General features: G+C 34.7%; 1 protein-coding gene across 3 annotated transcripts in view; it reads right to left on the bottom strand.

Annotated features, from left to right (window-relative positions):
• Positions 1 to 3,159: 3,159 nt before the first annotated feature.
• LOC109537191 (hemicentin-2) overlaps positions 3,160 to 21,285 on the bottom strand; it is a 295,811-nt gene continuing 277,685 nt past the window's right edge. For all 3 annotated transcript variants that reach the window (XM_048669075.1, XM_019903794.2, XM_048669068.1), the window contains 3 exons: positions 15,560 to 15,925; positions 9,856 to 10,155; positions 3,160 to 7,681 (listed from right to left, as the gene is read on the bottom strand). In XM_048669075.1, the coding sequence (XP_048525032.1) occupies positions 7,518 to 7,681; positions 9,856 to 10,155; positions 15,560 to 15,925 (830 nt within the window). In that variant the 3' untranslated portion in view covers positions 3,160 to 7,517. The remainder of the gene's footprint in view (positions 7,682 to 9,855; positions 10,156 to 15,559; positions 15,926 to 21,285) is intronic.

A 21,285-nucleotide genomic window follows, 5' to 3' on the forward strand; every position in this document is an offset into this window, starting at 1 on the left:
CTTCCAATCTGGATTGAGTGCCGTAATTTCTTCTTTTCTGTTAAAGTTGTTTTGGTGTTTAAATATTTCGATGGCCTCTCTGGTGAGTCTCGGGTCGTATCTTTCAGATTGGTGCAGAATGTCCACTTCGTCGAAGCGTATTTGGTGGCCGTCTAGCAGTGCGTGCTCCGCTACTGCTGATTTTTTCTGTTTGTCCCAATCTGCAACTTTGTTTGTGCTCCGGATCCTAGTGTTTATGCTTCGTTTTTTGGTGCCGATGTATGCTCTTCCAAGATCCATAAACCGGATGTACCACTGAGACCCATTGTGAGCGCTATTGGAAGTCCGACCTACAATATTGCAAAATATCTAGCTAAAATGTCACAGCCAAAAATTGGAAAAACGGACAGCTTTATAAAGGACTCATCCCATTTTGTTCACTCGTTGTCGTTGTAGCCCGGGAAAATCCTTGTGAGTTTTGATGTGGTTGCATTGTTCACAATGGTATCAATCAGGGAGGCAATGGAACTTGTTGCGAGATAATTTCCACCAGACATCGCCAAACTCTTCGAACACTGTCTAAGCACAACCTACTTTCAGTGGAACAGCGAATTCTTTGAGCAGACGGATGGAGTAGCAATGGGCAGCCCTCTTAGTCCAGTAATAGCCAACTATTTTATGGAAAAATTTGAGAAGAACGCTCTGGACACAGCCGTGAGGAAACCTAAGTGTTGCTTTCGTTATGTTGATCACTTCGCCCACTCCCTCATCGCCTTTGATAATGTCCACCGCAGTTGTGGACAAAGCGTCAGGAATAAATTCCCATAGAACACGGCTTCAAAGCCCGGAAAACATTCCTAAATGTGATTCTTCGTATTGACGTGTGAGGAACTCCAGAAGATGTAGCCAGTTAGCGTTGGGCTTAGTTAGTTACTTTGGGTATTGACAAGTGCCACGTGTAGCAAAACCACGGTTTCAATAGCATTTTTTCCCACCGTTCGAATTTAATGGTGCAGAATATTAGTAACAGATCCAGATTCTTCAAATTTCTTGCTTAATTTTATCACATACTTATCGTTTATAGTTCTGTCGGGATGTAACTGATAAAGATGTATGTCAACGGGCGTTAGCTCTGGGAGAACTTTCAATTATTTCTACTCTTTTGCGAATCGAAAATTTCATTCAATTGAAAGATGTGCAAGTTAAGTTGAAAATCGTTTAAGAACACACAAAACACACATCTGACAGCGACTTTTTTGATTTGTTTTGCTGATCAGTAGGCATCCATAGAAACGGCAATCTGGAATACTTTCAAACTAGGTCCTGGTAACACTGTGTCGAGTTGTGCTTTTGAGTTGTTGCTGCTCTCTGAGTTAATGAGTTATAAGTAATTAATTAAAGCGGATCGAAGCTTTACCAGACCCCAGACTGGAATTTTAACATCTAAAAAAGGGCTGATTGGTTGAAAATACTGTCTTTTTGGTTTTTGCTCTGAACGGCAAAACACCTGAAATTTTCAGGTAATCTTAAGAATTCTTCAGAGCGATGAGGGCGACGAGTTTTCGAAATTGTTGATTATATGCTTTTGGTTTCTCTGATCGTTTTCAGGGAAAACTAAAATTTTTTCGAAAAAAAAACAAGAGATCCGATTTTGTGTCAAATTCAAACGTAAAACGGGTATTAGAAAAGTTCGGGAAAATGTTTTTGGGAAAAACCCGGAACAATGAATAAGGGATTTGTCTAAAATACGAAGCTGCAAAAGGTTTTCGAAATATTTTTACAAAGCGGTTAAGGAGGCGAGTCATAAAATTTCATTTATAATTTTTCATGAAAAACACCTGAAGATTGTAAGGTTTCTTAAGTAGAACTTCAGAAAATAATACGTTTTTTTGCGTAAAACGAATTGCGTAAGAAAAACTTTGTTACAACTGGAAAGACCTAAAATTTTAAAGAACTTCCAAATCATTTGGTAAACTTTTGCTCTCTGGTCGTTTTTTAAAGGTAATATCTTAATTACTTTCGGTAAACAACTAAATAAAACTATTAGGTTTTTGTGCCAAATTCGAAGCTGAAAAGACTTGTCTAAAATTCTCTGCAAAGCGATGATTGGGGCGAATTTTCGAACATACCTAATTTTGGATTTTTTTGCTGACAAGACCCCATGATTTTCAGAAAATAAAATAACAGGTTTTCTTGCGATTTTTATTAAAAGCTTTCAGTTTCAGAAAAAACGGAAGAAATTTATTTTCAATTTTGTCCCGAATTAGACGCTGAAAAATATTTTTGTAAAATATCTACAACGCTATAAATTTATCTTGTAATTTTTCCCGAAACTGTACAAAATAGAGCGTTTTTGAGTAGTAAGTAAAGCAAGAAAAAATTCAGTCTGAACAAAAAACACAACAAATACTACAGGCTGCAGATGCATGGGGATGACCAGTTTTCCAAATAATTAATTATAGACTTTCGCTTATTGTGTTCTTTGTTTGATTTAATTTTTGTCCCAAATTCGAAGTTGGAAAGAGATTTCACACTTTTTGAAAAGCGAAGAAAGAGACGAGTGTTCCAATACAATTTATTTAATACCCTAAGATTGTCCGAATTTTTAAGTGAAACTTTAGAAGATTGAGCGTTTAGATGTAAGAGTATCTGCTAAAATTGGAAAATTCTGAAATTTTGATGAAACTTTAAAAGTATTATTATTTTTGCCAAGCCATTTGCGCATCATTGCACCAACTCCAAAAAATTCACTGAGTCACCCAGGCCTATTTCGAATGGCTCAATATCTCGTTCATTAAACAGCATTTGTACAGCGAGAAATGCAAATAAAATTTAAACGGTTGGAGATAGATATGTGACATGCCATACTGAAATAAACTGATAGGTTTTTGGTTTTCGTTTAAATATCAAAAGTGTGACGTAGTATCTTGTTTATGAAACACGCTGTATAATGCAATGATCGTGAGAAAGATGTAACATTTTAAATCAAAGTTGACGTGTTCGAGCGTTTTTTTCGAAATCTACCAGGAGAGTCATAAATAGGGGTGCGGCCCTTTCGTCGGCCCACCCTGTAGATAATTTAAATACTGTTTATCAAACAATTCACATTTCTTAAAGATCTTTAAAAACAGGAATCTTGAATCAATTGAATACTGACAAATAAAAATGAAACGAATTTGGTTTTATTTTAACGATATATTTAACATAAAGATGGATTACATTCTGCCCTTATCTAAAATACATCAATAAAATGGACACGGAAAGTTAAAATGCTATGGCTAATACAGACTTCAATAACAGCAGAACATTTGTTTTGATGAACGGTATATGTTTATACATAGATACTTTCCAGACAAAATTATTTTCACATTTTGAAAATGTAAACTTAACCAAACAGTTTTAAGTAACTAACAATATTAGTGTACAGCGCATTTTGTACAGCTTACTCAAATGTTCAGAGTTAACCGTTTTGATAAATAATTTTACATTTAGATCTAACTTACTTAAGTATAATCACACTTAAATTGTTATACTTAAGACGTATCAAGCGTCTTCCTTAAAACTGGGTTAGAAAAAGTATTTACAAACTAATTGAAAATTAAATTAAAACAGTTATAATCTTACAACAACGTTACTTTGAGATGGCTTTGAAGATCATCTGGACTAATGGTTTATACTGAAGTAGCGTTCTGTGTAAGTTATGGCATGCTTCTAATAAACAATTAATTGCCCGAAGATTTATTTTCGATAGTCTTGGCCTTGAATGATATATATCCTTAAAACATTTTTAATTGTTTATTAACTTTCTTAATTGTTTATTAGACTGAACATTTTTATACATTTTCTGTGAAAACACCAGTGATTTCTTATGGAGTTCCATTTCATTTAGTGAACTATTGAATAATGCATAACAATTATTTTGCCCTGACCTGTTAATAATGTTGATATAGTGTACGTACTGTTAGGACGTCTGGTAATGGTATGCATTCAAATGAAACTTTCCCTATACAAAAGTAGCACAGTTACTGGAGTTAATCGCCCTACTACAGATATTTTAACAGGCTGGGGATGAAAGATATTTGTTGTCAAATGCAAAAGTACAATTAATGTGGCGGAAAAAAATCCATTATCAAGGAAAGGTTTTTGAGCTCTATTTCGTCAGTCATTTGTGACCTAGTTTCCTTTACTGAAACACCGCATGTTAGCGCGAATAATTGATGAACGTCCTTCCTAATTAGTTAAGACATAATTTGGAACCTGTGCTAGTTGCGTACGTCTCGACTCACTCAACACTATCAGCAGTAATAATAATTATTCCGATGGTGTCGTGTTTCTTGAAACTGAACCGACGTCTATTACAATCAGCCCTCTAAAAGGATAAATTAATTTAATACCTGTAACATTAATCAATTCTGAGCTAATGTTATACAAATTTATTAAAGCATATTTACCACATTATTTCCCCATATAACCGTAATCAAACCAATGATAACAAAACGTTAATCAATAGATTATTTTTTAGGTTTGAAAAGTTGGACTTGATGGTAAAAACTTGCCAATTTTAATAAAATGTGCAACGTTTTCAATATGCAGTGTATCCCGACATTGTTTGTCAACAATAATACCTGCTGCGTGCAGAAGACCTGAAAATAAGGCCAATACTTCATATACAATTTTTTCCAATCTGACTTCTATATCGAATTATGGCCCTTAAACTGTTGTTCAAACAAGTTGAAAAATTTAATTTATTCTTAATTATTACGCCATTTATTTGACGTTTGTGAAATGTTTGCAGCAAAAGCAGCTCATAGATACTCGTCTTTTTTAATTGGAAATGTCTCCAAAATCTTGGTACAAGTACAGGTGTAGTACAGGTATCTTGTATTGCCAAATTTGGGGATGTGAACAAGCACTTAGATAGACCCATTTTTTGCTTCAAAAAAGATTTACCGTGTTTTTATCGATATCTCTTACGGCTTTTCAGATGAAACACTTTTTGTCGTTTGTAGTGATCAAACTAAAACTATCAAGGTAATACTCGTACGTAGGTGAAAATAAAATCCAACCTTGTTATGATTAACTAAGGTAAATATTCAAAATGCGACCGGTTTGCCTCCATACACTTTGCAAAATTGTTTAAACATATTAGTTGCACCCGCAATAACATATTATGGTAATTTCTAATAATATTAGAATATATGGATCGGCCGAGGCGGCACTATTCGCTTGCCACCCCGTTCTCGTGGCCTTAACCAATTGGATTTTTGCTTCACCTCATGGCATTGGTTTACTCTACTCCTGTTACCACTAAAGAAGAGCTCTGAAATAGCATTATTGCGTATTCCAATATTTTTAGAAATGACCGAAATATGTTATTCCAGGTGAAACGAAAATATTTAAACAGTCTTACAAAGTGCATAGAGACAAACGGGACGCATTTTGAACATTTACCATAGTTAATTATAAGAAGGATCGATTTTGTTTTCACATACGTATTACTTTGATAGTATTAGTTTTATTACTACAAAATATGAAAATAGTTTTTTTTTATCTCGAAAGCCATAAGAGATATCGAGAAAAACAAGGTATAAGTTTTTGAAACAAAAAAATGGGCCTATCAAGTGCTTAACGGAATCGGAAAAAATTGTATATGAAGAACTGGCCTTATTTTCCGGTCTTTTGTACGCACTATTATTGTTGACCTACAATTTCGAGACACCCTGTATGTGATTTCAACCAATATTTGCCCAATTTTGAGGCCTCATGAATAATTTTAGTGAATTTAAGAACGCGATGGCTTTGAATTCGGTGGAAAATAGCCTTTTTAATAATAAAACACACCCAACAAATCAATAATAATAATAAGCAAATAAGACGAGAAAATTAGATTTAGTGTCGGCAAATCAAGTAACGGATAAGGCTTATAATATCAAATCTTGGTATTGATGATAAAAAAATTGAAAAAATTATCCCAAATATTGTGAACACTTATTATTAAATTGTAGGTAAAAATCAGTAAAATGTAACGGCGCTGTATTTAGTATATCCCTTAATTAAATATAAATTGTAAGTTGAAAAAGAGAACATATAAATTATAAGTCTTTTTTTCTGTTTTGCCTTTGATGACAGCAACATTTTTAAATGCGGCCTGCCATCAGGAAATATTGCTCCCCTTAAAGTGTGTACGATAATCAATTCATTTCCAAGGCATCACCTAAAGTTAATTTGACAAAATGTAATCAGCTAAAGTTCAGGGATATTCATGAGGCAAAAGTTACTATGCCTACGATCAAAATCAACGTTCTTCTGATGGATAAACCTTCAAAAGTGTATGCAATTGCTCAATATGGAAGCACCATAAAAACTAGCTCATACTTCTATGAAAGTTTAAAAATGTAGCATAATCAGGATCTAATCAAACAATACAATTTCCTTCCAAATATTTCAAACAGTTCGTTCTTACAAGTTGCAGACAGATCCTGTTTCCGCTTCAAGATGATTTATGGCATTTCGATTCTAGAAATATTCAGTCCCAATGGTTAAAACAAAATGATCAATTATGATAATGATATTAATCAAAAAGGCTGATAAACATGGCGAACATTTTAAAGATTCAAATTGTACGGGATTATCAAATATTATCTGTGTTTCGTTATGTAAAGCTCCTATGTCGAAATAGCGTCATCTAGCTCGAAGTTAAATTTAAATCAGATATTGCCGGAAATAAGCTCTTAAGCCATGCCTCCCTAGAATAGCAGCTGAATACAGGAAATTGAAGAAGTTAACCACCAACAGGTTTGGGGGAAATAATTAGATTTTTTACTAATTTCCTTTTTGCATTTTACAAGCCCATTGATGTTTTATATGGCGACATCTTAATGTATCAGATAATCAATAGCAAATTAAAGTTTGTTGTTTACTTTCCCAGTTAATGGATGTATTTTTGCATTTGAATCATCGGGTTTAAAATCGACGCGCATACCTTAAGTCATACAAATTTTGTATTTGTTATATAAAATCTATCGTTAAAATTACGGCGACTAAAATAAACTAAATGTTGCACAAAGGGGGCGAACTATCTCAATAAAATAGATTTTTCGTACTGTAATTTTTAAGCCTTATCCTAATATTTACATGAATAAAATTTATTTAGGGCTCACTAACCTCTAATTAACTTTTTAAAATAAATTTGGCTCAATAACTTGTTTCTACTAAGCTCATATGTTCTATAAGTATTAGAAAATTAACGTAATATACATTATACAAAAGAACATCTAAGAATAAAATATTAATTAATGATATATTTCATCCCCTTTATGTTGATGTTTTGCCACAACCAAAGTATATTTACCACTGAGTAGAGTAATATGCCATTATGGGCAATGCTATTTTATTTTAAAACTAATGGCTTTCTAGTTCGAGATTCATATGAAAAAGTTTGCAGAGCAAACTCTTACAACAATCTGATAATGATGAGAGCAAATATATAACAAAATTACCCAAATGACACATTTATCTCTTATTTTAAATGCATTAACTTAACATGCAAGTACCTCACTAATTATGGCCAAAGTCAAAGCTACTGCAATTGCAAATCGAGGGGGAGTACAAGCTGCCAATCCCAATCCAATTGATAGATGAGACCATGCAGGAATAGGCGATGCTGAGTTTTTTCCACGTTGCATTGCCGCTGGATGTTCCCCTGCAACAAATATAATTAAACTTAACTAAGAGAATATTAATAATTATATAAATCACAACACCTTGACTTTAATAGCATTTTACAGCACGGCGAAAACCGTGTATAACATCACATAACGTTTATTCGAATGCTGCGATTTTATTAATTTAATTTAGAGGGTAAGCGTTTACAAATAACGTTAGTTAGCACAAGTGTCTCTAATTTAAATAATTGTTACGAATTTGTCACTGTAGAATGGAGTTAGTGTTGCTTTAAATATTTCATCGATCATACAAGTAAGTGAAACGTTTATTAAACAAATAGTGGAACTGGAAATTATTTTCATTTTTTTATATGCTCGTCTATCTTTATTGCTGAAACATATTTATTATTACTGTTCGAAAAAAGAAAACAGTTGCTGAACAGTATTGTGCAGACTGTTAAAATTTTCAAATATTTCTAGATACTGTAGCCGACTTTAGCGTTACAAAACGAGTCAACTGACTTAACCCAAACATTTATTACTTTCTTATGAACACACAACAATAAAGCGTGCTTAATAATATATCATTATAACAAGCTTCTTTCAGTGGTACAATTTCTAAACGCTGGTAAATTAGTTAATAAAGTAAAAGTACCAAAAATACATTTTCTAGTTCATAAACATGTTAAAGCTGAATTATATTTGCTACATCATGTTTAAAATACTTGCTATCTGAAAAGTCGTTTGTGTATAAACATTATTATTCTCCTCGAAATTTCCGATTTTTGGTAGCCTTAAAACCAGTCTTGTTTACAAAATTGAATCATTTTTAATACGGATTCAATGTTTAAAATGTGTAAGCACATTCAGCTTATCAAGATCAACTTTCTATCGATTTATTATTTAAATTTATTTCCTTTGAAGAAGTCATAATCGAAAAGTGAGATTAAACCCCCAAACTTAGTAAAACGGAAAGTCAATTCCACACTCGTAGCTTTTATGTTAGGGAAAATTGCTTCCTGCCCCTTTAATTGCCATTTGGATTTTATTGCTATGATAGTAGAGACATAGAGATTCGAATCAACACATAACCAAACCATTTCTGACTCGATCTTCGAATTCACATTTTAGAAATGAATCTATATCAACGGCCAAGTTCGAGAAATAGGCAAGACTCTACAGAATGCAGAGTCTTAAAATATGCGAATAAAGATTTATCTATCTATAAAATAGGAAAGTAGGGCATGAGAGTATAGGATATTAAAACAGCTTTGAAAATATGGACGGAAATAAAACTAGAATTCATCTGCGCTGAAATACCATGAAATAATAATAAAGCAGCTCTTTGAGAATAATTCAGGAAATAAAACTCGGTTGATCGTTCAACAAAATCAAATTTCAAATATGCGTCCAAGGGAGATTATACTCCCATAAATTATTTACCCCTCAGGAAATTTGCACAAAATTGAATATGATTTTTATGTTTTGGAAATAATGTGTCAATGCTTAACAACTTTACGAGTTTCAGACCAAAATGTTTAGTAAAACATCCACATTTCTCATATTTAGAAATTCTCGAATTTTCACATTTGCATTTGTGGCACTGCACGTATTTTCGTCATTGTGTTAATAACGCTCGTGACTGTAAAATATTTCGACTGTAGGTGATAACCGGCGATAAAACCCAACCAAAAACCTGAATTTCAGCTACATGGCAATTGCTTGGAATTATTATTATTGACAACGTAATGACCACATTGATCGGTCTTCTATTTTCGAAACTTCTCTTAGCACACGTCTTCGTTTCCGTTCCCTTTTCCCGATTTTTAGCTACAAAAATATCCTCACATGCTACCTGACCGTTTAAAACTGGGGCCAGTTTTATTTGATAAGTCAATAAAGCAAAACTTGTTATCGCTGATCTAAAGTAATTATATGCAGGCAAGTGGCACCTTCAACTCCACCCTCAGTTACTCCCCTTGATTTTAACTAGTAGAAAACACGAGAACAAAATTTATATCCATGCAGATTTGATTTTCTGATGAACTTTGTTTTATGGACAAAAAGGCTTAATTTCAACTCGTGAAATATTAACAATGTTTAAACTAACTTCACTTAGCATATGTGTCTTGGCTTGTTCCAGCGTTAAGTTTGCCGTTTTTGCTTTAAAATTGTTTGATGCCGAGAGGTCAGCACAAATAAAGTAACTTACCGTTCAAAACGTGAAGAACAACTGACGATGAATCAAGTTTCGATGGGCTGCAGGTGTAGTTTCCAGAATCCTCTTGATTAGTATAATGTATGAGCAAAGTGCTCACTGTTGTATCAGTTCCTTCTCTTTTAGCATGTATATCGATGGCGCTTTTATCGTATGTGAGGACTCGCTCCCCGTCATGGTACCAGAATATATAGGCTGGCTCCTCTAATGCTTGGGTGATGACACATCGAAGCTGAACTCGGCTTCCCATTTTAACGAACATGTCGGGTTCTCCAGTTATTTCAATTTTTGGTACTGGAAAGAAAATTGTTTATCAGATTCAGTGATTTTTGAAATATTATTTGTTTATGGTGATTGCCATGTTTTCTCAGGCGTGTTGGTCTAAAGACGGTTTGATAGTGAAAATATACACTGAGTCCCAGAAGAAGCGGAGTATTTTGTGGCAAAAATGTTCGGACCTGTCAATTTTAATTTCTACATGCGATTTTTTTATATTAAATTTATTTATTCAGGGTGCTCCAGAAATCAATTACGAGCATCAACCTATTTTCTTGAAATGGATGCACTTGCTTTTTATTTCAATTTTGAATTCTGCATTGCATTCTAAGTATGATTTACGTATCATGTGCTATAGTTACACGAGTATTAGTTTAACCGAACAACAATCAAATTAAATGCTCAAAATGTGTGGCTAGACATTATTGAAGGCGATCGATAAATTCTTGTTGCATGTTTTCTTCCATTTTCTGAGTTATGGCACGCACACCTTTTGGGATCCACTTTTTCAACTCAGTGTGGAGTGGTGCCATATCGCGCGAATATCAGTTCTTTCAGCCTTTTTTTAACATCAACATCTGAGACAAGGAAAAAAGATATAAAAAAGGAATACAATTTTATTGCCATGTTTCAGAAATATAAACAATTCGAACATTTACTCATGTGGCAAGCCATCGAAGTATTGTCGTCCTTCAGGCCGCAAAATTATTTTAGATGTGGTAAATTTGCGCGCTTCAACGCTGACATAAGGACCAGAGGGAGTAGTAGAGATCTACTTCGACAGCCAGGCTGCCCTCAAGGCCCTCTCAAGTTTCAAGATGGGCTACTGCTCTAGTGACTGATCTAGCACTGCTGGGATGCCCTGAACAAAGTGGCAGAACAGAAACAGGTAAACCTAGTGTGGATTCCGACGCACATGGGGTTCGCGGGAAACGAACGGGCCGATACATTGGGAAGGCTCCGATCTTCTGAGAGCCTAATAACTGCCACACATCACAAAGGGTTAATTATCCGACAGGCACAAGGGCTTATAATGGGCTCTTAGAGGCACCACAGAGATATGGAGATATGTGGAAGGGTCTAGAAAAGCCAAAGAGTTGATAGGAAACTCAAGTGACGCCCCGGCAACATCCAAATGGTTGATGTCAAGGAGTCGCTAGGCCCTGAGAACTGTGGTTCGGGTCATGACAGGTCACTGTGGTCCGAACAGAAACCTACACCTACTAGACATTGGTGATAGCCTCGTGTGTCCACAATGTGGCATAGAGGAGGAAACATCATACCACCTATTAGGAGTCTGTCAGAACTGTCGTGCACTAGGAGGCGTCTCCTCAGGGCCTTCCAGTTGTCTTCCTGGCAGTGGAGACGGATCCTTGCCTTTATTAGGGAGACGGGACGCCTGGGTAGCGAAGATAAGGAGTGGTAAGGTGGGGATGGATTGAGGGGACCCATCGGGTCCCTCACAATACTGCTACAACTACTATCATCTTAGGTACGATTTCTCTTTATCGCATCTTGTTATTTGGTTAAATACTTTTTTTACCTCGTAAACTAATCGAGTCCTGGTACCTGAATTATAGTGATAATTTAATGGAGAATTTATACTCGAAATAACAAATGGGTGCCTCGATTTGAAAAAATTAAGTCGATGTTCGTAATTTATTTTTGGGTCACCATGTGTAAATAGATTAACCATAAAAAACTTGTTTTCCATTTATAATTTAGAATATATTGCCTATTATGGAACTCATTGAAGATACCCGTTAAGCGTTCAATGGTGGCATAACTTTCCCAACTTTATTAAAACGGAAATCCAAATGCCTGTGTTAAAAAACAGAAGAAGTATTCCGGATTTACATAGAATAGACGTTCCAAATCGAGGCCCCGGGCAACATTAAGATCTGATAGGGTTTCGCGTGTCCTCGTCAAATCACCGCACTCATTGTGATATGCCCGGCAATTCTTCTCTTTCAGATATTCGCATTCTGCTTTGTCCCATTTGGATATATTAAAATTTAATTTCCATATTTGTATAAAGTGCCTCTTAACTACAATCTTTGGTTACAATTCGCTGTCTTTTAAATATAGAACGCTTTTAGCTGTGCCAATGATTTATTCTAACTTTCTAGCTGGTTAACGGACTAGCCAATGAAGACACTTTACATGCACATGGGAACGTTTGTTTTGTGACTAAACATATTTTGATATTATAAAAGAAGCATTATTTAATTATATACAAAAAGATTGAAATCAGTTTCATATTTACTATTTTCAAATTCAGGCAGAATTGCGACTCTAAAATCGTGCATTGTCTATGAGTAGGAGAACTAAAAGTCCTGCCCAGTGACGCAAATGGAGCGAAAATCCCTTTGATGACTAGGACTAATAGGAGTAAAGGAAGCAGAGACAAAGACCAAGATTCAGCTGGAAAGAATAGAGATACTATTGAGAGAAGATGTTGCGGCTATTTATCCCAAATCAGCTTGTAAGTCGGTACAGTCAGTACGCAAGAAAGACCAGCTAGAACCTATAATGCAGTATATACACGCGACACAAGCCCCTACAAAAAACATCTAAACGAACTAGAGGCTGATCTGATATAGTGACCATTATATGCAACAGGAAGATGAAGACTACTAGGAAGTGAAAATTCCTATTAAATCAAGTCATGCGTATCCGTTTTAAATTGCTTCTTCTTGGCCTTGCACTGAATATTCAAGAGGAATGAAGGAGCGGAACAAACGAAGGCAGAAATGAGCGCACTGTATCGCTGAATGTTACTTCAACTGTCAGAGAAGAATTTTAGTGAATAAATAGTTAGGACAGAGTCCCACACCGACTAGAGTTACAGAAGAAGAAGAGCAGTGCATAAGAGATTATTTTCCAAACCTCATCGATAAAAAGAACGTGTGCGTCACTGGACTTTCAACAGAAGTAATAACTTCATACTATTAATAGAAACCATAAAATATTGAAATTGCTTCACGCATAGCAGCAGCATGCAGTGATAGCACTAATTTACACTTTTAATATTCTTGTTAAAGTATAATAATTTATAAATGTCATCAGGAATAGGTAAAATGWAATTTAATTTCCTTTCGAATGTAAAATTTATATTATATTTACAAAATTTAAAATTCTTCAATAGTTGCTGTTATCTACAATATCATTATCTACCCTACAAAAGTGACAATTGGTTTATGATAATTGTAATAAGAAACGAATTGTAACACTAGATCTTATCTTGCTCGGTGGTAGCGTGTTCTGGATTATTCATCATCTTTGATTGTAACTTTGATTCAAGAAATTACATTAAATGTTGCGCCCTATCAGAAGAAAAATCAATATTTCAATATCTACTTAAAATGAATGGAAATTTTTGGTAGGTTTGGCTAAGGCAAATAGTTTTCTTCCGAACTGTGTTTGTTGAACAGAAATCGTGCTAGAAGGAGCGATTCATCCAATTTCATTGCACCGGACTGGAGGTTGACCACTAGAACTGAAGTCCTTTGTACGCATTCCTACGAACCATTGCGATGTGCGAATTAGCCGAAACAAATGGGATTTGTTCGCAGGTTCGCAGTGTTTCTGACTGAATAGAGAATATTTTTGTAACACGCCGAACTGAAATGGATGTTGAAAACTGATAACTCTTTCTGCTTCGGTTTCATTCATTTATATTCATCAAAATCTTCATATTAACAATATAATTCTGCAAATTTTTTTCGTTTTGCTAATGTATCCGCAACCCAATAGTTTCTTTTCTTAAAATTTTAATTATTTAATTAAAATTTTATTAAATTAATTTTTAATCAATTTGATATAACATTTTACTTACAATGGCTTGTTCGGATCTAGTTTCTCTAGATCTATACATTGCAATGATATTGGATTAATAGATCCTCTGCGCACGATTTCTGACGAAAACGCATCCAAATGACACCGGCCCTTAACTTGATGTTTAACGCAGACATAGCCATTTAAAGCTTTTTGTCTTTGCTGGTATCCTGCAAGAGCCTTGGTGGGTTAGGGGTGTGGGTTTTGGGAGTTTGTGGGACTGAGAGCGAACGAAGAAAAGAGAAAAGTAGGGGAACGGAGCGAGAAAGTAGTGGTTTGTGGCGGTTGGTTTTAAGTTTTAAATTTGGAAGAGTAAGAGAGTTTAGGTACTTTCCAGGAGGTTTGAGATGTCGGGAAACACCTGCTTAAGGCGGGTGATTCCAGGGGGGGTCTGCCATTAGACTTGTCGGGGTTAGGTAGCGTGGGTTTGGGATAGTTTGGGAAAACGTGTCTTTAATTAGTGGGTTTGGGTGGTTAAGGACGCGAGTTTTGAACGTTTCATGAAGCTTTGAGACGAACTGTTGCACGGTTTCGATTTGAAGGTTCGCGTGATTGTGAGTTACGGACGTACCAGGGGGGTTTTGTCATTTTGCGGAGGATTTTGTTTTGGCAGATTTGGAGTTTCCCTATGGTTTTTTTGGAGGTTTGGCTAATGATGGGGGCAGCATAGCAAATTTGCGACCTGATTACTTGCTTGTAGAGCAGAGTTTTGTTTTTCAGAGTGAGCTTGCTTTTCTGGTTTAAAAGAGGGTAACGGATGCCGGCTGTTTGGCTTCCTTTGGTGATTATTTTGTTAATGTGCTCGACAAAGTTTAGTCTAGAATCGATGATAACGCCAAGATATTTGAGAGATTTAGAAAGTGGGATTTCGGTGTTGTTGAGCATTAGTTCGGGTGTGTTAGTGGGAGGTCCATGACACCGGCCCAAGGACTACACAGCATTATATTCACACGAACGGACCACAGGCTACACTACTCCATATATCAGACGACCGGGCCAATGGAATTCGAGGGCGGCTGTGTGTGTGCGAGAGAGAGCTGCGTATCTACTTGTTTTTATCTATGCTAAACATTACGACACCGTGGCGCATTCCATTAAGTTTGCCCCGTGCCATAAGAAGAATCATCATTTTATTATCATTGTTCTCATTATTTTATACATTTTTCAAATCTTTTTCTTGAACATTTGGATTCACAAATTTTCTTTGTTAAAGTCTTTCAGAAACATAATTTTTTCGTTTGTTTTATTACACATTGATAAAGAGTGCTTTGTGATTGATGATAATTGAGATAAATAAAGACAATAAATGACTGAAACCCAGGAATTAATTTTGATTTGGAATTGAAACACAGTCAGGAAAGTAAATACAAATTTAAATTTATTTATTAACTTTTTATATCAGTAAGTAGAAAAAGCTGCTCTAGAAAAAACTCTCTCTCAGTCTCAGTCGAGACAAATTTGTATGCAGGAAGTATTAGACGGATAGAAAGCCTAATTTTTTCGTGTGAGAAAAACCCTTACAATGTGCCAAAGACAGTTCAGTGTATTAATGTAATAAATTGTTTAGGACTAAAATCGTACTTACTAACAATGTTCAAAGTAATGAAATGGCTCATTTTGGGTTCTGTGCTAACTTGGCATTCGTATTGGCCGGCATCTCGGGCTTGGACATACTTGATTTGCAACGTCCAGGTATCACTACCGTCAACTCGAAACGTTTGAAATCTATCATCAGCAATAAATGTGTATCTATCTACAGTTAGAATATGACCATCTCTTTTCCTAATCCAAGATACTGATTTATTTCCTAGCTGCTTTACTTTGCAAGGCATGTATGCATGGGTACCCAGCTGAGTCGTAATGTTTGTTGGTGCACTGGGATCGAAATATGGTCCAGTGTATAACCCTGTAAATCTCTTCACTGCATGAGCTGCTTCTCCTCCGGAAAATACTGAAATAAAAAAGATATAAATTAGTACCTAATAATATATAAACCTAAACAGAAACGAAAATTTAGTACCAAATGGTGTTTTTTCATACAAAAATTATTTATTGAAGGTGACGCAGTTCAAGTTGGTGTTTTTTGTAATTCCTATTTCAACAAAGTAGCAACTTTCCTATCTTCTTACGTTAAATACGGTGGCATTAAATTTTGGCATCGCTCTATTCGATCGTACTTTGACAGTTCAATTACCAGGAGTTTTTCGCGCTTCCCGAAAGCTCCAATTTAATTTTCACGCTGTTTCGAGAGCCTCTTAAAGTTTCATAGTATCGTAAATATTTCACCAAATGTGCCAATCAAATTGGCTGCAGCTATAAACGGGTTATGAGTCGTGACGTTCTTGAGCAAGTGGTAAAATCCGAATCGGTCATCAATAGAATTTTATATTCATGGGTTATTTATGTGGTACTAGTACAAATAGTAGCTTCACACTGTGGTAGACGAGATAGCAGTATTCATATAAATACGTGGAAATAATTTATATTTTACTGATAAATACAGTGGAATCCTATAAATTATGATGCATACAGCAACCATTAATTAATTGTTCTATTTCCTTGTTTGTAGTGGGCTAATATAAAATTTATTAATTTACAAATCTCTCAATATGCGATATTTGATTTGTTGAGCAGTTCATGGCACAAAGGACTACATATCAAATATATATTGAAGTTAACTCCGAAACATAAAATAGAATTGCCTTTTTAATCGAAATATTCATACGTGCTCAATATGAGTCTTTTTTAAGTAGAATATTACAGATCCATTCAATACATTTCCATTGAAGCAATTACAGTTTCGCGCTTCAAAGCCAGCAGTGGAATGACGAGTTCCGCTATCGGGAAAAAGAAAATTTTAGTCAATTTCAAAGCCAGAACGATGGACTAAATATTTCATTTTTAATTGCCTTGATTTCACTACGGATCATATGCTACGTTGTGCTTTTCTCTTGTGGTTCTTAAATTCACAATATTCGCTCCAAGCAATCATTCTTTAAAATTTCTTTGAATTAATTGGTGCAAATACAGCATTTGTTGAAACAAACATATTACAATGTTGAAACAAACATATATAATTAAAATCTGGGCTATAAGTAATGAGAAAAACCGTTAGTTTAAGATTTCAAATTGTGTACGCATGAGCTAATTATTAACAAGATTTACATCTTTACGCAGAGGAATTGCAAAAAAATTTAAATATACATTGGTTTGTATCTTTATTTATCATGCCGTGTGAATCAGTTCATGCTCGAATCGTGTGTCATAAATTCGTAAATTGTGTAGGAGCATTTGCATATGCCTGGAGTAAACATATATAAATCACAACAAGTTATCTTTGCGCAGCTGATTAAAAATGCAAAATATAAAATGTTTTGTAACGTGTTCCGGCCGTAATTAAATTTTCCGGTAGTAATGAAATTTTACATAAATATTTCATCATGCACCTGCTTAAGTTTCATTCTACAAAACAAATTAATTTATGTTGACTTTTTCGGTTTAGTATTCTAATGCTTTTATTTTAAAGCGAGTTTAGTAAAATTTTAATTGTACCGTTCTGTCGGCGAAAATTAAAATCTGTTTTACCTCTTATTGTTGAAAAGACTTGAATTATTTGATTAACATTTTGAAACACTATAAATTTCATGTGTACATAATTCGTAATGGAAAAATATCTAAAAATAAATACAATTCAGTCACATTTTAAAATGTATTCTGCTATTTTTACACCATCATGTTTTTTATGTTGTGCCGGTTTTGCTAAGCATTAGAGAGTTACATGCAGCATGTTCGGCAAGCTTGTCTGGAAAACCGTGACACATAATTTACTATTCCAAAACTGCTGACTATCAGCTGTATATTAAAGTTAGTTTTCCCCATCAATCTCAGAACGTTATTAAAATATTTGAAATGAACAGCTTTGGAGCCATGTGTTGAGCTTAAAGAATGTGAGCGTTTTTATAACTACCAAGTCCGTTACATAAAATCCATTGCCCGACAGCAAATGAAACATATTTGTGCGATTTGAGATAATATACGAAGTAATTAGAGAAAGTGTAAACTATTGCTAGCACAGCTTCGGAATTTTAAAATAAAATTAAGCGAAACTTTTTAAGAACCTATTTTAAGCAAGCTGTCGTAATGTGTTCTAAGTTGCATTGTATCAAATATAATAGGGCGCATTAGACGGAAAGTAATTGTAACTGAAATACCCAGCAGAGGAGAACTAGCGAATTCGGAATTGTTTAAGTTTCCTCACTTAGACCACTGTCTCCCTTCGTTCAACTGTCGACAGTTATTTTATAACATTATTTTTCTAGAACATATAAGTCCAAATGGTTTCCAATTCGTATTCAAAATGGTTTGCGTTTGTTTGAATTTCTGAAAGCCATTTTCTTAAACAAATAGCCACGTGAGTCGTTTATTATTTTACACCCATGACTACGTAGCAATTTGTGGGCATATTTATTATTCCACGCTTCTTGTGTTGGACATTGATTGCAAAAATGCTTAATTCCCTGGATTTTAAATATTTTTCGTTGTTTAATTTTTATGTAGCATGGAATAGAATGGAACTTCGGATTGCGCTAGAAAGGGTGTCTATTATTGAGTAGATAAGGGTGACATTATTGAAGTTTTTGCGACAATAGCAGTACTATATTTAAATGCCAGTGGATTAAGACAAGTCGTTCGTTAAAATTAATCACCGTCTGTTTCTGCCAAGTGTGGATTAGCGTGGATTTCGAAATGAAGTTGCTAAATTGATGAAAATGTATCTTGCTAATCGTGTTGCATTAGCATTACGTAAGAGGTTCACTGTGCGCCACTTTTTATTCGATATATTGTTAACGCGTTCCATTTTATAGTCCTGCCCTTCTGGAACGGTTAATTTTACCGGATTACTTTCGGTATTCCACTAGGGCATTCCTGAGGGAAACATTTTATTGCTCATAGGGTGAGTTTGGTTGGCCCGCTAATCCTCTCCCAGACCTATTAGGTTATATGCATCGCAGAAAGTAGGGTTTTCCTTTTCAATCGATTTGATATGTTCAGAAATTCAGGTCGGCCACGGTTCTGCAACTAAGGCAGTCAAATGACAATTTATACAGGGTGAGTTTTTTTCGATGACCAGTACAGGGTTCTTCGAAACTATAGCAATTACGAAACAGGTTAAACTTACAAAGAATTGTAGTTTTGAATGCTCTACTGGAAATCAATTTAATTTTCTAAAGTTTGACAGCTGTCAAGAGATAGACGGAAAAACTTATTTATGGTCAATTTGTAAATTACTCCTAGTTCCGTTGATATTAATTTGACAGGAAAACATTAATTAAAAAAAGTTTAGGAAATTCAATTTCAAACAAAGCGGAATAGGACATTTCTCTAAAATAAAGTCAGTTTAGACATATGACACAAATTTCAAAATTTTTAAATGGCAATCATACTTGATTGTTGCTTTATCGAATAGAGGATTTTACTATGATTTCTGTGATATATCACATCGTTAGGATTTTTTCGAAAATAAAGGGTCTGCGAACAATTTATACTTTTTCAATTTAAGTCACGGAAAATAGTATCAACAACATCTTTGGATTTTTGACATTCAAGTTTAAATTCATTTTAGAAAGCTAAGTAGGCTACTAAGCTACTAAGCTCATTAAGTTCTATTGTAAAAATGAATTATTGCAGTCAAGAAAAGCGCGACATGATTTAAACCTACATTGGAAGTGATAAAAATGCTAGACGAGCCTCTGATTAATATGTTGAGAGGTATTTTGGCCGTGGTCAACCGTCCTTGGAAACATTCATATGATTATTCGACAATTTGGGCACTTGTGGAAGTTTTACGCAGCCAAAAAATGAAGATAAATTAATAAATGAAGCTGTGGAGGTTAATGTCTTGGCCATTGTAAGCCAGAATCCACAGATTTTAGCCAGAGAGATCGCAGCAGAATCCGGGACTTCCCAGAGCACTGTGATGAGAGCTAAAAAACACAAATTCCATCCGTATAAATTATCAGTATCCCAAAGTTTACATCCAGGGGATGAGGAGCTGCGTGTGAATTTTTGTACATGGTTCCGAAGCAAATGCCAACACGACATCCAATTCCCTTATAAAATATTGTGGCCCGATGAAACTCGATTTACAAATTGTGGTATGTTTAATCGACACAATGAACATCTTTGGAATGAAACAAATCCCCACAACGTTGAGCAAAGGAGACCACAAATTAAATTTGGGTTTATTTAACCCAATTTTTTCAGTAGGGTTATTGAGGCGGAAGTGGGTGCTATTAATGCTGACCGAAATAGGAGTTATTTAAAAATCTGTAGTACGTTAAAGGTGGCAATAACTTTATTTAATAATTAAGACGGCTGCTCATTTAAAGTGTTTATTATAAAAATCAAATCATACCAATAGGAATTAAAATTTAACTCTAAAAACTTTAACTTTTATTGTAAGATATTTTTAAAAAGTCGACCATTATTACCGTTTACATTGATAATAATGGTGGACTTTTTGAAAATATTTTACCATAAAAATTAACGTTTTTAAAGTTAAATTTTAACTATTATTGGTATGATCTGATTTTTATAATAAACACTTTAAATGAGCAGTCGTCTTAATTAAAATAAAGTTATTGCCAACTTTAACGTACTACAGATTTTTAAATAACTCCTATTTCGGTCAGCATTAATACCACCCACTTCCGCCTCAATAACCCTGCTGAATCCAATACCAAAACAGCCCCAACATTTCCACAGCCCATATAAGTCCAGGATGACTTTCCACCACTGTACTCCACGAAAAAAACTCCAAACCCCAACTAGACTCAAGACTATGTCTATGTGGATGATACAATCCAATGTAGAGAGTGCACCATAGAGAATGTATGTCTATGTTGTCATATCGAATTGACCTTAATTAATCTTGATCGGTATTTTACAGATGAACTATATTCGCGCATCTGTCTTCCATAAATATTGATAAGGAATTGCGCCTTCTAGTAAAGACTGTTCCATTTGTTCTAAATTTCAATCACAAGGTTAATCAAACTGTATAATTATTAGGTCTTGTGGAATGTGTTTTCTTCATCTGTAGCTATTTATTTTCAAAGTTTGAATGCTATAAACCATAAAATCCGTCAATTTATTTGGTGGCTCTTAATAAAAGCTACATTTTCAAAAGCATGTGAGAAACCGAAAATTTATTTTTCCCTCATCTTGATCAGAAATATGCAATATTTTCTTTGCAAACTAAAGGTGAAGACGTACTCATGGCAATCGCTATCTGAGTTGTGAATAATTCTT

This window comes from Dendroctonus ponderosae, unplaced genomic scaffold (genome assembly GCF_020466585.1).
Source record: "Dendroctonus ponderosae isolate FM_Combo_2020 unplaced genomic scaffold, Dpon_F_20191213v2 Dpon_F_20191213_1, whole genome shotgun sequence".
NCBI lineage: Eukaryota > Metazoa > Arthropoda > Insecta > Coleoptera > Curculionidae > Dendroctonus > Dendroctonus ponderosae.